Source organism: Lolium rigidum, chromosome 3 (genome assembly GCF_022539505.1).
Source record: "Lolium rigidum isolate FL_2022 chromosome 3, APGP_CSIRO_Lrig_0.1, whole genome shotgun sequence".
Taxonomy (NCBI): Eukaryota; Viridiplantae; Streptophyta; class Magnoliopsida; order Poales; family Poaceae; genus Lolium; species Lolium rigidum.
This window is the reverse complement of record NC_061510.1, coordinates 297,161,460-297,175,026: the sequence shown is the minus strand read 5'-3', so window position 1 is coordinate 297,175,026 and position 13,567 is coordinate 297,161,460. Positions and strand designations below refer to the sequence as shown.

General features: G+C 41.1%; 1 protein-coding gene across 1 annotated transcript; it reads right to left on the bottom strand.

Moving 5' to 3' along the window:
* Nucleotides 1-390: 390 nt before the first annotated feature.
* Nucleotides 391-2,561, bottom strand: LOC124703594 (V-type proton ATPase 16 kDa proteolipid subunit). Its single transcript, XM_047235815.1, has 3 exons — nt 2,353-2,561; nt 1,896-2,181; nt 391-823 (listed from the first exon to the last, which is right to left on the bottom strand). Exons 1-3 carry the CDS (start codon nt 2,429-2,431, stop codon nt 691-693), a joined length of 498 nt encoding a protein of 165 aa, XP_047091771.1. The 5' UTR covers nt 2,432-2,561; the 3' UTR covers nt 391-690.
* Nucleotides 2,562-13,567: the final 11,006 nt, after the last annotated feature.

Sequence of the window (13,567 nt, the reverse complement as noted above, 5' to 3'; positions counted from 1 at the left end):
CTGCAACCACAAGGCCACATGACTCGGCCGATCTCATCAGAGTCTGATTGCCAGATCTTCATATAACCCCAAGCTTATCCATGCATGTGCGTATCAAGTCAGCCTTTGTGACATACATGCAGAATTGCACAGCCCGAAGCTAACCTCTCACATGTATATAATAATCTAGATAAATTTGCAGACACTTATTTTAAATAGAGGGAGCAGCTAACAAGCTTTGCTGAACACATCTCTACGGCACACTGCTGCAACTTTCTACTAAAATACAAATAATAACTGAAAAAAGCATTAGCTACAATGCTAACTCCAACAGCAACAAGTAAACAATCCACATAATTTTTCTTGCAAACATACAGGTAAATACTATACATTAAAATCAAGATATAATAATAGAGAAAAGAGATGAACAGAATATAATATAAATTTATTATTTAGCTACAATGCCGTGTTTTTATTCACCACCAATAGGATTAAAACCCATTCCCCAGGAGCAGCAATCCAGCCTACCCCAAAATCCCCTGCATGAACAGCAAACGCCCACCACGACCAAAAAAGAATGAAACGGTACTGGAAGTGCCACCTTCCTTAATCTACAAATCTCTCCTTAATAATACATCAAAATTAGAACTTCATAAAGTTTCAGCTTTTCTCAAGAATGTAGCCAGCATGGCAACCGTGGAGTGATAGAGCTTAATCGGCGCGGGACTGGCCGGCGCGGGATGAGAGGATGATTCCAACAATGAGTCCGTAAAGGGCGAGTGCTTCAGCGAAAATGAGGATGAGGATCATGCCCACGAACAGCTTGGGTTGTTGAGCGTTCGCCCTGCATTTAAAATCAACAAGTTAAAATCCACAAGAGATCAAGATGGTATTCCGCTGTAGGGCTTGAACAGCCCCTGTAAAGAATAGCATCAACTAACTTGTACATGCAACCACAGAAAAAAAAAGTAAAGCAAACACTCATGGACCACATCATACAATAATCTAACAAGGTCGACATTAAGCGTTTATTGCAAATCAAATATGTCAGGATCAAGATCAATTCACATGCTTATACATGAACATTTATACTCACATATTATGTAAATCAGCAATATTCATTCAAAAACATTGCAGGCAAAACATCATAACTCACATATTGCAGGTAAACAGAATATCAGTATATACTATATGGTTGCTACTCCCTCCGTGCAAAACTATATTTCTTAGTTTTGTCAAGATACATAGATCTAATTTAGTTGTAGATACGTCCGTATCTAGATAAAGTTAAGGCACTTATGTTAGAACAGAGGTAGTAAAGTTAAAAACTAAGTAGTCAAGATAGTAAAAGCAAAGAATACTTGTGATGTTCTTTGTATATACTAATTTATGATTAAGAGATCAGAGAGAACTTACATTGTTACAATGACAAGCAACATCATTTATACAAATAGCTCTAGTAAATTAATTACAAGATCACATGAATTACTACAAACAAAAGGATCCAGAAAATCATGTAGGATCCTAGAGGGTCTCATTCTTCATTTACTGAAAGATTAAAGCAATCAAAACCATGTAGGATCCTAGAAGGTCCCATTCTTCATTTACTCATAGATTAAAGCAATCAAAACCTATGATCCTCATGCTGCAGAAGCAATTTACTACCAACATTATTAATAAGCTAACAAAGTAAGCAAGCACATCTGCAGATCTACGATGCTCACTAGGCAGGACGCATAAAGTAATGATGAAGGTAAATTAATAATCAAAAGGTAACGCACAGCACTAACTAACTAACGACGAGAATTACTACCAATCAGGCCGTAATGCAGAGCACTAACTAACCATGAGAGCCAGCCAGGTCAAAGTCAAAAGATGTATAAATCAAAGAAACGCAGACGGATATGCATCTTTACCTGACTCCGGCATCACCGACGATGCCGATGGCCATGCCGGCGGCGAGCCCCGCGAGGCCGCAGGCGAGGCCGGAGGAGAGGTGCGCGTATCCGTCGAAGAGGAAGTATGGCTTGGCCTTGGGGTTGATCCCGGTGGAGATGATGACGGCGATGATGAGGCCGTAGATCCCGAGCACCCCCGCCATGACGACGGGTACGATGGACTTCATGACGAGCTCCGGGCGCATGACGCCCATGGACGCCACCCCCACGCCGCTCTTGGCCGTCCCGTAGGCCGCGCCCATGCCTGCGGACAAAAAAATCGGTCAGAACCGGATCCAGCGTCGTCGCGTCCCAGATCGGGCGAATCGGGGCACGGGGATTCAGAACGTGATCAAGCGGCGACGGATCGAGCAAAGAAGCGGCGACCAGGTGCCGGTCGATCGCGGTATGAGGAGGATGGAGAAGGTGGGCGTACATGAGAAGACGAGGGCGGCGGCGGCGCCGAGGAAGCCGAAGAAGGGCGCCGTCTCATCTCCGCTGAACACCGACGACATCTTGGCTCTCTCCTTCTTCCTCTCGAGCTTCTGTGTGGGTGGCGTCGTGAAGAAGAAGGTAGATGGTTTGCCTGGTTGGTAGGGAAGGATGGAGAGAGGCCTCTTTTATTTTCTGGTCTCCCTCCACCCCGATCTGATCTGATCTGGACGGAAAAATACCTCTTTTTTATTTATTTTTTGGAAAGAGAACTCTCAGAACAACTCTCTGGATGTTGTACAGGTGTAAGAATGCTGGACTCCTCCGTTTTGCGACATGGCCCCTAGGTTAGAGCGTATTGAACCGATCTTAAGACTCTTTTTGTCTCCATCGGGCGAGATCTCCATCTAAGGGCGATTTTGATACTATGTGTTTATGAACGTTTAAACACAAGTGGGAATGGAGATCGGTTGGTTGTCCTAAAGAGTTTGCCACGGTCGCGCTTCCTATCCTATCCCAATGGAGCAAAATAACATAAACATGACTTAAAATAGTTTGAAATTAATAATAATAATATGATGGGTACAAAGTCAATAATCTGCGGTCACCATGATGAAGCAAAAGCTGAAGCAAGGAACGACGACGATCTTGCATGGATCTCGTCCATCGAGGCATGCACACGACGGCATGTGTGAGCAGAAGGATATCTCCTCGCCGCACGGTTCGGCTCGGAACTGTGGCCCAAGTGCACGCGGCCCAGCGTCTCCGGGGCGGTCGGCGACGGACAGCACTTTGCTGCCAAATGGTGCTGCTGTGCGCGGCACAGGTTCCCCGACGCAGGCTGCGGCGGGTGGTAATGTGCAGCCTATGTCGGCTTACGTTCGGGGCCCGGTGGCGTGCGGGGCCGGTGCGGCTCGAGTCGGCCTGGTATGCATGGCCGGCTAGCATGCCGCCATCGACGATTTCACCTACGTCGATCAACAATAAGGTGCTGCACCAATCTGCTATGTTGTCTAAACCGTTTCATTTTGATCAATCTCCAACACATTTGTTTAATGATAACATTCAGCTGCCTGTGCCAAATATGGGCAAGGCTAATGGTACTCCATATACATATGAACAAGCGGTGGCTTTTGGAGGAATTTCTGAAGCTAGTATGAGGGGAGTAAGGTCGAGTGGAAGACTAAGTGCTCAACCTAATGCTGATGCTTCTCAGTTGGAAAGGGCGATGATGTTGGCCAAGAAGCGAGATGAACCTCATGTGATAGGTATGTCTACGTCACAGCTAAATACATTACTAGCTTTTTCGGATGAACACATTATAAATAATGCTATGGCCCTGGGGGTATCTTTGGGGAATTCGGCTCCCGAGTCTCTTAAATCTGCTAGGATCATAAAAGAAGTTGAATCACAACGCACCCTAACCGTGCTTAAAAAAGATGTTGCAAATGGAGAAATTAGTATGCCGAATTGCTTGGTAGTATCTCGAGCATCTACTTTTTGTGATGATTGGGATGAGGATGAGGATCTAGAGGGAGTGGAGCCTCCGGATATGCCGCTGGATGTTAAGGGTAAAAAGACACGGCAAAAGAAATCTTATGATACAAAAAATATACGGAGAAGCAACCGTATAAGGGTTAAAACCTCGAAAGTTTAAAACATGAATTTAAAAGGCATAACTTGGAATAGTGAAGGTTTTAAGGATCCGGGAAAACACTTGTTAGTCAAAGAATCAATTAGGGAGTATGACCTTGATTTCATTGCTTTATTAGAAACGGGCGATCTAATTTTGCAATACCTTTTCTTAGAGAACTTTCTGAGGGTAATTTTTTTGAGTGGTTTTGTTTACCACCACATGGGAGGTCTGGGGGAATCCTTGTAGGAATTAACACTACGACTTTGAAAGTGAATAAAGTAGAGACGGGTGATTTTTGTGTTAAATTATCGGTCAAATCAAAATTGGATGGCTTCGAATGGTTGTTGGTGCCGGTGTATGGAGCGGCACAAGATAAACATAAACACGAGTTCTTATCGGAGTTGGTTAGGATGTGTGATTCAGAAACTTTGCCAATGCTTTTAGCGGGGGATTTTAATATTCTAAGGCGACCGGAGGATAAAAGTAATGATAACTATAATCCTCGTTGGCCGTTCATTTTTAATGCAATCATCGAAAAATTTAAATCTACGAGAGATTATGTTGACCGGGAGACAATATACATGGGCTAGTAGAAGATCAACACCTACTTACGAAAAATTAGATAGAGTATTAGCAAGTGTAGAATGGGAACAGAAATTTCCTTTAGTATCGGTTCGGGCTTTGACTCGTTCTGGATCGGATCATACACCGTTGCTGATAGACACTGGTCGTCAGGCTCACATTGGAAATAAGACGCGCTTCTCGTTTGAACTATCTTGGTTTGAACAGGAGGGTTTTCATGATTTGATTGCAGCTGAATGGGCTGCAGGTCCTGTTGGGAAAACTCCTATTCAAACTTGGCAAAATAAAATTAGACATTTAAGGCGTTTCTTAAGGGGTTGGGCAAAAAATTTAAGCGGGAGATATAAGAAAGAAAAACAAAGACTTTTGTTGATTATTGATGATCTGGACATCAAAGCAGAAACTATACCGCTCTCAGCGAATGAGCGAGATGAGTTAAAATTAGCTAATGAGAAGTTGAATACACTACGCCGAGAAGAAGAGATGAAATGGGCGCAAAGAGCTAAAGTTAAGTATATTCAAGAGGGAGGGGATAATACTAAATACTTTCACCTTATTGCAAATGGTAAACATAGGAAAAAGAAAATCTTTCAATTGGAGCAAGAGGAGGGTACTATTGTGGGAGAGGAGAACTTAAAAGTTTACATTACAGAGTACTACAAAAATTTATTTGGAGACCCGAACCCCAACTCGGTTACTTTGAACGAAGATAGAATAGATGATATACCGCAACTGTCTGCGGATGAGAATAGCCTTTTGATTGCAGACTTCTCGATGGAGGAGTTCCGTAAGGCTGTTTTTCAAATGGAACATAATAAATCTCCGGGTCCCGATGGCTTCCCCGCTGAATTTTATCAACAGTGTTTGGAAGTGATCAAATTTGATCTAATGGCTTTATTTGAGTGCTTCCAAAATGGGAGGTTGCCTTTGTATAAACTCAATTTTGGAGTAATAACTCTCCTCCCCAAAAAGGAAAATGCGACTCAAATCCAACAATATAGGCCGATTTGTCTGTTGAATGTTAGTTTCAAAATTTTCACTAAAGTGGCGACGAATAGGATTTCGGAGGTGGCTCAGAAATTCATTAGACCGACTCAGACGGCTTTCATTCTAGGGAGACACATATTAGAAGGGGTGGTGGTTCTTCATGAGACGATACATGAACTCCATAGGAAGAAACAGGATGGGGTAATTTTCAAAATTGATTTTGAAAAGGCGTATGATAAAGTTAAATGGCCATTTTTGCAACAGGTATTACGCATGAAAGGTTTTGATCCGGTTTGGTGTGATAGGATAAAACAATATGTGCAAGGTGGGAGTGTGGGAATTAGGGTCAATGATGATATTGGGCATAATTTCCAAACGAAGAAAGGTTTGAGGCAAGGTGATCCTTTGTCTCCAATTCTTTTTAATATTGTTGCGGATATGTTAGCCATTCTTATTGCGAGAGCTAAGGAGGACAGAAAAGTTGGGGGATTAATACCACATTTGATTGATGGTGGAATCTCCATTCTCCAATATGCGGATGATACAATTCTGTTTTTAGAACATGATATTGAAAAGGCGATTAATATGAAATTAATTTTATGTATCTTTGAACAGTTATCGGGTTTAAAAATCAATTTTCATAAGAGTGAAATATTCTGCTTTGGAAAGGCTAAAGATATGGAACACCAATATAGAAATATTTTTGGGTGTGAGTCTGGAGTCTTACCGTTTAAATATTTGGGCATTCCTATACATTATAGAACACTGAGAAATGCCAAGTGGAATCCCATTGAGTGTCGATTTGCTTCTAAGCTAGGTTGTTGGCGTAGTAAGATGCTCTCTTATGGTGATAGACTGGTGTTGATTAATTCGGTACTCACAAATTTACCTATGTTTATGCTTTCCTTTTTGGAAATCCCTGTTGAAGTTCGGAAACGGCTAGATTATTACCGATCTAATTTCTTTTGGCAATCTGATGAAAACAAGAAGAAGTATAGATTATCAAAATGGAACATTATTTGTAGGCCTAAGGATCAAGGGGGGCTTGGTATTGAGGTACTTGAGTTAAAGAATAGGTGTTTACTTAGCAAATGGCTGTTTAAACTCCTTTACGAGGAGGGTATGTGGCAACAGAATCGTTATTAAATAAATACTTAAAAAACAAAACAACTGGCTCAAGTTGAAGCGAAACCAAGCTGATTCACCTTTTTGGAAAGGGCTCTTGCATGTTAAGAATGACTTCTTCCAAAGAGGATATTTTAAAATAGGGGATGGCACAAGTGTGAGGTTACGGGAGGACGTTTGGTTGGGAAACTTGCCTCTTTCTCAACAATATCCTGCGTTATATAATATTGTGCAACATAAGAATGTCTTGGTATCAACAGTATTTGCCACAGTACCCATAAATATTTCTTTTAGAAGAGGTCTCAATGATCAAAAATGGCTGCAATGGTTACATCTATGTCAACGCTTAATGGCTATTACATTAACATCAGAAACGGATAAGTTTATTTGGAGACTTAATGATTCTGGAATGTTTTCAGTCAAGTCTATGTATCTTGATTTACTGAATGGGCATGTTGTTTACCTCAAGAAATATCTATGGAAATTAAAGATTCCCCTCAAGATTAAGATTTTCATGTGGTTTCTTAGTAATAAAGTGCTTCTTACTAAGGATAATTTAGCTAAACGGAAGTGGAATGGGTGTCAAAAATGTTGTTTTTGTGATTCTACTGAGACCGTTAATCATTTGTTCATTGCTTGTCCATTTGTAAAACTGATTTGGCGCATAATATATCTCTCATATAATATTCCTCCACCATCCAATGTTACTAATATGTTTGGTAATTGGTTGAATGGAGTACCAAAAAATGATAAGCAAAAGATTCGCATTGGCGTTTACGCAATCTGTTGGTCGATATGGACAAGCCGCAATGATATCATTTTTAACCGGAATGCTTGGTACCAATTTTTTGCAGGTTATCCGACGGGCTGCTCATTGGATTCAACAATGGGTTTTCCTTCTTCCGCTGGAGTTGCGGGAGGCTATGGTTACTTGGGTGCAACCGAATGCTTGTGGTGGCTCGGGACTGCTTTTCCGGAGCTACTGGGTGGCGGCATCTTAATAGAATAGCCAATGGATAGCTCTTCTACGAGGCCGTGTTTTCTTTTGGTTGATCTTAGTATCGACTTTACCTTTTGTTTGATTGTAATGACTGAATATTGTTGAACCCGTACTTCTGGGTTTTTTAATAAAAAGCCGTGTGCATCAATTGATGCAGAGGCTGGGGCTATGCTCCCTTATCGAAAAAAACAAAGTCAATATTGTTCCCTGAAATTATGTTAGTCATAAAACTGGTTCTTATTGGAAGATCATTTGCTCTTTCTCTCTCTCTCACACACACAACACCAATGATTTGGTGTCATGGTGAAGGGGAAACTGATATAATGTCTCTTTTGATTCCCTTAATGTTATATCGTGGAAATCCTACCTGTTGCGGTCACTGCAACAAGAGCAGCCGTCTTGCCACTAAATTGTGCGACATAAAATTTGTATGCGCAACATTTTCTACACGCATGTAACATCGTTTGCACATTTACATGTTGCTTAGATAAAAGTGTTGGACCGTCCCCAATATGCCCACGCAATCAAAACATCATACGCACTTGCAGCATGTCAAAACACACCATATGCAATGTCAAAAAAACTCAAGTTCGCTTCCATCTAACGATCAATAATTGAGGCGCTGACTTCGCTTATTCGGGCTCTTTTGCCACGAAGATGACTCGCTCAAGCATCATCGAAATCAGATTGGATGACCTTGGACCCTCAGACCCATTCGTCCTCGCCAACTATGAATCCTAGACTCATGGGACTGAAATCAAGCCCGTCATGATTTATATATGAAGTCACCCATGGTGTTTAAAGGGAGTGGACTTCAAGAGAGAAAAAAATTGGAAATCACACGACTCGGGGCTTCATGAGCAACCGCTCTGCTAGAGAAAATAGAAGCGATAGAGAGGCAGAAGCGCCTTGGTGTCGTTATGGAGGGCGATTCTAGTCGTTTTCCCTTTGTTTTAGAAGATTCAAAAATTGGAAGAAAAACTAGGCTTAACGGGGAAGAAACCACATTAGCTTTGTTATTAGTGTTCTTAGGAATAACAAAACTGAAATATGAAAAACCATGCTAGCAAGGTGTGGTTAAGTTATGACATGTGGACCACATTGCAAGGAACGCTATAATACAAAAGCTTGACTACAAATGAACCGACAAATCCAACACAATAAGGGGTCTCAACCATGGCCTCATGATACGTCTCCGACGTATCGATAATTTCTTATGTTCTATGCCATATTATTGATGATACCTACATGTTTTATGCACACTTTATGTCATATTCGTGCATTTTCTGGAACTAACCTATTAACAAGATGCCGAAGTGCCGGTTCTGTTTTCTGCTTGTTTTTGGTTTCAGAAATCCTAGTAACGAAATATTCTCGGAATTGGACGAAATCAAGACCCGGGTTCCTATTTTCACCGGAAGCATCCGGAACACCGGGAAGGACCGGAGGGGGGCACTGGGCCCCCGGACCATAGGCCGGCGTGGCCCGGGCCCCGGCCGCACCGCCATATGGTGTGGCCACCCCTTCGACCCTCTCGCGCCGCCTCTTCGCCTATATAAAGCCTCCGTCGCGAAAACCCCGATGCGAAGAACCACGATACGGAAAACCTTCCCGAGCCGCCGCCATCGCGAAGCCAAGATCCGGGGGACAGGAGTCTCGTTCCGGCACCCTGCCGGAGCGGGGAAGTGCCCCGGAAGGCTTCTCCATCGACACCGCTGCCATCTCCACCGCCATCTTCATCACCGCTGCTGCTCCCATGAGGAGGAGTAGTTCTCCATCAAGGCTCGGGGCTGTACCGGTAGCTATGTGGTTCATCTCTCTCCTATGTACTTCAATACAATAATCTCATGAGCTGCCTTACATGATTGAGATTCATATGATGATGCTTGTAATCTAGATGTCATTATGCTAGTCAAGTGAGTTTTACTTATGTGATCTCCGGAGACTCCTTGTCCCACGTGTGTAAAGGTGACAGTGTGTGCACCGTGTGGGTCTCTTAGGCTATATTTCACAGAATACTTATTCACTGTTGAATGGCATAGTGAGGTGCTTATTTATATCTCTTTATGATTGCAATGTAATTTATCTATGTGCTACTCTAGCAATGTTATTAAAGTAGTTTTATTCCTCCTGCACGTGTGCAAAGGTGACAGTGTGTGCACCGTGTTAGTACTTGGTTTATGCTATGATCATGATCTCTTGTAGATTGCGAAGTTAACTATTGCTATGATAATATTGATGTGATCTATTCCTCCTACATATGCATGAAGGTGACGAGTGTGCATGCTATGTTAGTACTTGGTTTAGTCTTTTGATCTATCTTACACTAAAGGTTACTAAAATATGAGCATTATTGTGGAGCTTGTTAACTCCGGCATTGAGGGTTCGTGTAATCCTACGCAATGTGTTCATCATCCAACAAGAGTGTAGAGTATGCATTTATCTATTCTCGTTATGTGATCAATGTTGAGAGTGTCCACTAGTGAAAGTCTAATCCCTAGGCCTTGTTCCTAAATATCGCTATCGCTGCTTGTTTACTTGTTTTACTACGTTGCTACTGCTGCGTTACTACTGCTCGCGTTACTACTACTTGTTTATTGTCTCGGGCAAAGCACTTTTCCGGTGCCGTTGCTACTACTTATTCATACCACCTGTATTTCACTATCTCTTCGCCGAACTAGTGCACCTATTAGGTGTGTTGGGGATACAAGAGACTTCTTGCTTTGTGGTTGCGGGGTTGCATGAGAGGGATATCTTTGACCTCTTCCTCCCCGAGATCGATAAACCTTGGGTGATCCACTTAAGGGAAACTTGCTTGCTGTTCTACAAACCTCTCGCTCTTGGAGGCCCAACACTGTCTACAAGAATAGAAGCTGCCGTAGACATCAAGCTATTTTACGGCGCCGTTGCAGGGAGGAAAGGTAAAAAGGCACTCATACTCCGGTTCCAGAGTAACGAGTACTTTTCGGCGCCATTGTGTTTGTGCTCGAAGCTATTTCCTTTAGATCCTGCAATTGCATCTTTTTGTTTCTTGTTTACACTAGTTTGGCATAATGGACAACAATGAGCTTCTTATTCTATTTCCTGATTTAAAACATGGATTGTTTGATGCGAAAATTAAAAAACCTATGGAATCTTATTTGCATGCTTTGGTATTAATATTAGTATGAACGCTTTGAACACCATTGTTGATAATAATATAGAAAGTTCTAAGCTTGGGGAAGCTGGTTTTCATGATATTTTTAGTCCCCCAAGCATTGAGGAGAAAATTTTCTTTAATGATACTTTGCCTCCTATTTATGATGATTATAATGATAGTGGTCTTTTGGTGCCACCTACTATGGAGAGTAAATTTTATAATGATTATACTATGCCTCCTACACTTGATGAGAATAATAATGATAGCTACTTTGTTGAATTTGCTCCCACTACAACTAATAAAATTGATTATGCCTATGTGGAGAGTAATAATTTTATGCATGAGACTCATGATAAGAATGCTTTATGTGATAGTTATATTGTTGAGTTTGCTCATGTTGCTACTGAAAGTTATTATGAGAGAGGAAAATATGGTTGTAGAAATTTTCATGTCACTAAAATGCCTCTCTATGTGCTGAAATTTTTGAAGCTACACTTGTTCTATCTTCCTATGCTTGTTACTTTGCTCTTCATGAACTTGTTTATTTACAAGATTCCTATGCATAGGAAGCATGTTAGACTTAAATGTGTTTTGAATTTGCCTCTTGATGCTCTCTTTTGCTTCACATACTATTTCTTGCGAGTGCATCATTAAAGCTGCTTGAGCCCATCTTAATGGCTAAAAAGAAAGAACTTCTTGGGAGATAACCCATGTGTTTATTTTGCTACAGTACTTTGTTTTATATTTGTGTCTTGGAAGTTGTTTACTACTGTAGCAACCTCTCCTTATCTTAGTTTTATGTTTTGTTGTGCCAAGTAAAGTCTTTGATAGTAAAGTAAATACTAGATTTGGATTACTGCGCAGTTCCAGATTTCTTTGCTGTCACGAATCTGGGTCTAATTCTCTGTAGGTAACTCAGAAAATTATGCCAATTTACGTGAGTGATCCTCGGATATGTACGCAACTTTCATTCAATTTGGGCATTTTCATTTGAGCAAGTCTGGTGCCCTTTTAAAATTCGTCTTTACGGACTGTTCTGTTTTGACAGATTCTGCCTTTTATTTTGCATTGCTTCTTTCGCTGTGTTGGGTGGATTTCTTTGTTCCATTACCTTCCAGTAGCTTTGAGCAATGTCCAGAAGTGTTAAGAATGATTGTATCACCTCTGAACATATGAGTTTTTGATTATGCACTAACCCTCTAATGAGTTTGTTTCGAGTTTGGTGTGGAGGAAGTTTTCAAGGGTCAAGAGAGGAGGATGATATACTATGATCAAGAAGAGTGAAAGCTCTAAGCTTGGGGATGCCCCGGTGGTTCACCCCTGAATATTCTAAGAAGACTCAAGCGTCTAAGCTTGGGGATGCCCAAGGCATCCCCTTCTTCATCGACAACATTATCGAGTTCCTCCCCTGAAACTATATTTTTATTCCGTCACATCTTATGCACTTTGCTTGGAGCGTCGGTATGTTTCTTGTTTTTGTTTTTGTTTGAATAAATCCTTGTGTGGGAGAGAGACACGCCCCGCTGGTTCGTATGAACACATGTGTTCTTAGCTTTTAATTTTCATGGCGAAGTTTCTTCTTCGTTAATTTGTTATATGGTTGGAATTGGAAAATGATACATGTAGTAAATTGCTATAATGTCTTGGATAATGTGATACTTGGCAATTGTTGTGCTCATGTTTAAGCTCTTGCATCATATGCTTTGCACCTATTAATGAAGAAATACATAGAGCTTGCTAAAATTTGGTTTGCGTAATTGGTCTCTCTAAAGTCTAGATAATTTCTAGTATTGAGTTTTGAACAACAAGGAAGACGGTGTAGAGTCTTATAATGTTTACAATATGTCTTTTATGTGAGTTTTGCTGCACCGGTTCATCCTTGTGTTTGTTTCAAATAACCTTGCTAGCCTAAGCCTTGTATCGAGAGGGAATACTTCTCATGCATCCAAAATCCTTGAGCCAACTACTATGCCATTTGTGTCCACCATACCTACCTACTACATGGTATTTCTCCGCCATTCCAAAGTAAATTGCTTGAGTGCTACCTTTAAATAATTCAAAATTTATCACCTCTGATTTGTGTCAATGTTTTATAGCTCATGAGGAAGTATGTGGTGTTTTATCTTTCGATCTTGTCATTTACTTCGACGAGACTTTCACAATGGACTAGTGGCACATCCGCTTATCCAATAATTTTGCAAAAGGAGCTGGCAATGGGGTTCCCAGCCCGATTAATTAACTTGCATTAATAATTCTCTTCACATGTTTTGCTCGATTCATCGATAAGCAACTTAATTTTGTAAATAGACACTCCTTCATGGTGTATCATTAATTTTAAAGAGAGTGGCAATGGGGTCCCATTTAATTAATTAACTTGCATTAATAATTCTCTTCACATGTTTTGCTCGCAGTTCAGTCATTAAGCAACTTAATTTTGCAAACAGACACTCCTTCATGGTATGTGATTGTTGGAAGGCACCCGCGGATTCGGTTAGCCATGGCTTGTGTAAGCAAAAGGTTGGGAGGAGTGTCATCCATAAATAAAGAAAAACTAAACTAAAGTACATGTGTAAACAAAGAAGAAGAGGATGATCTACCTTATTTGGTAGAGATAACGTCCTTCATGGGAGCCGCTCTTGAAAGTCTGGTTGATGAGGTAGTTAGAGTGCCCACTACCATTCGTTGACAACAACAAACACCTCTCAAAATTTTACTTTTATGCTCTCTTTATGTTTTCAAAACCAAAGCTC

What these genes read in the sequence shown, in the direction of transcription:
- LOC124703594 (XM_047235815.1), bottom strand. Translation starts at nt 2,431, where the DNA reads ATGTCGTCGGTGTTCAGCGGAGATGAGACGGCGCCCTTCTTCGGCTTC. An exon ending in CGCCGCCCTCGTCTTCTCAT is followed by an intron (nt 2,182 to 2,352) that starts GTACGCCCACCT and finishes TTTTGTCCGCAG; the next exon opens with GCATGGGCGCGGCCTACGGG. An exon ending in GTCGGTGATGCCGGAGTCAG is followed by an intron (nt 824 to 1,895) that starts GTAAAGATGCAT and finishes TTTTAAATGCAG; the next exon opens with GGCGAACGCTCAACAACCCA.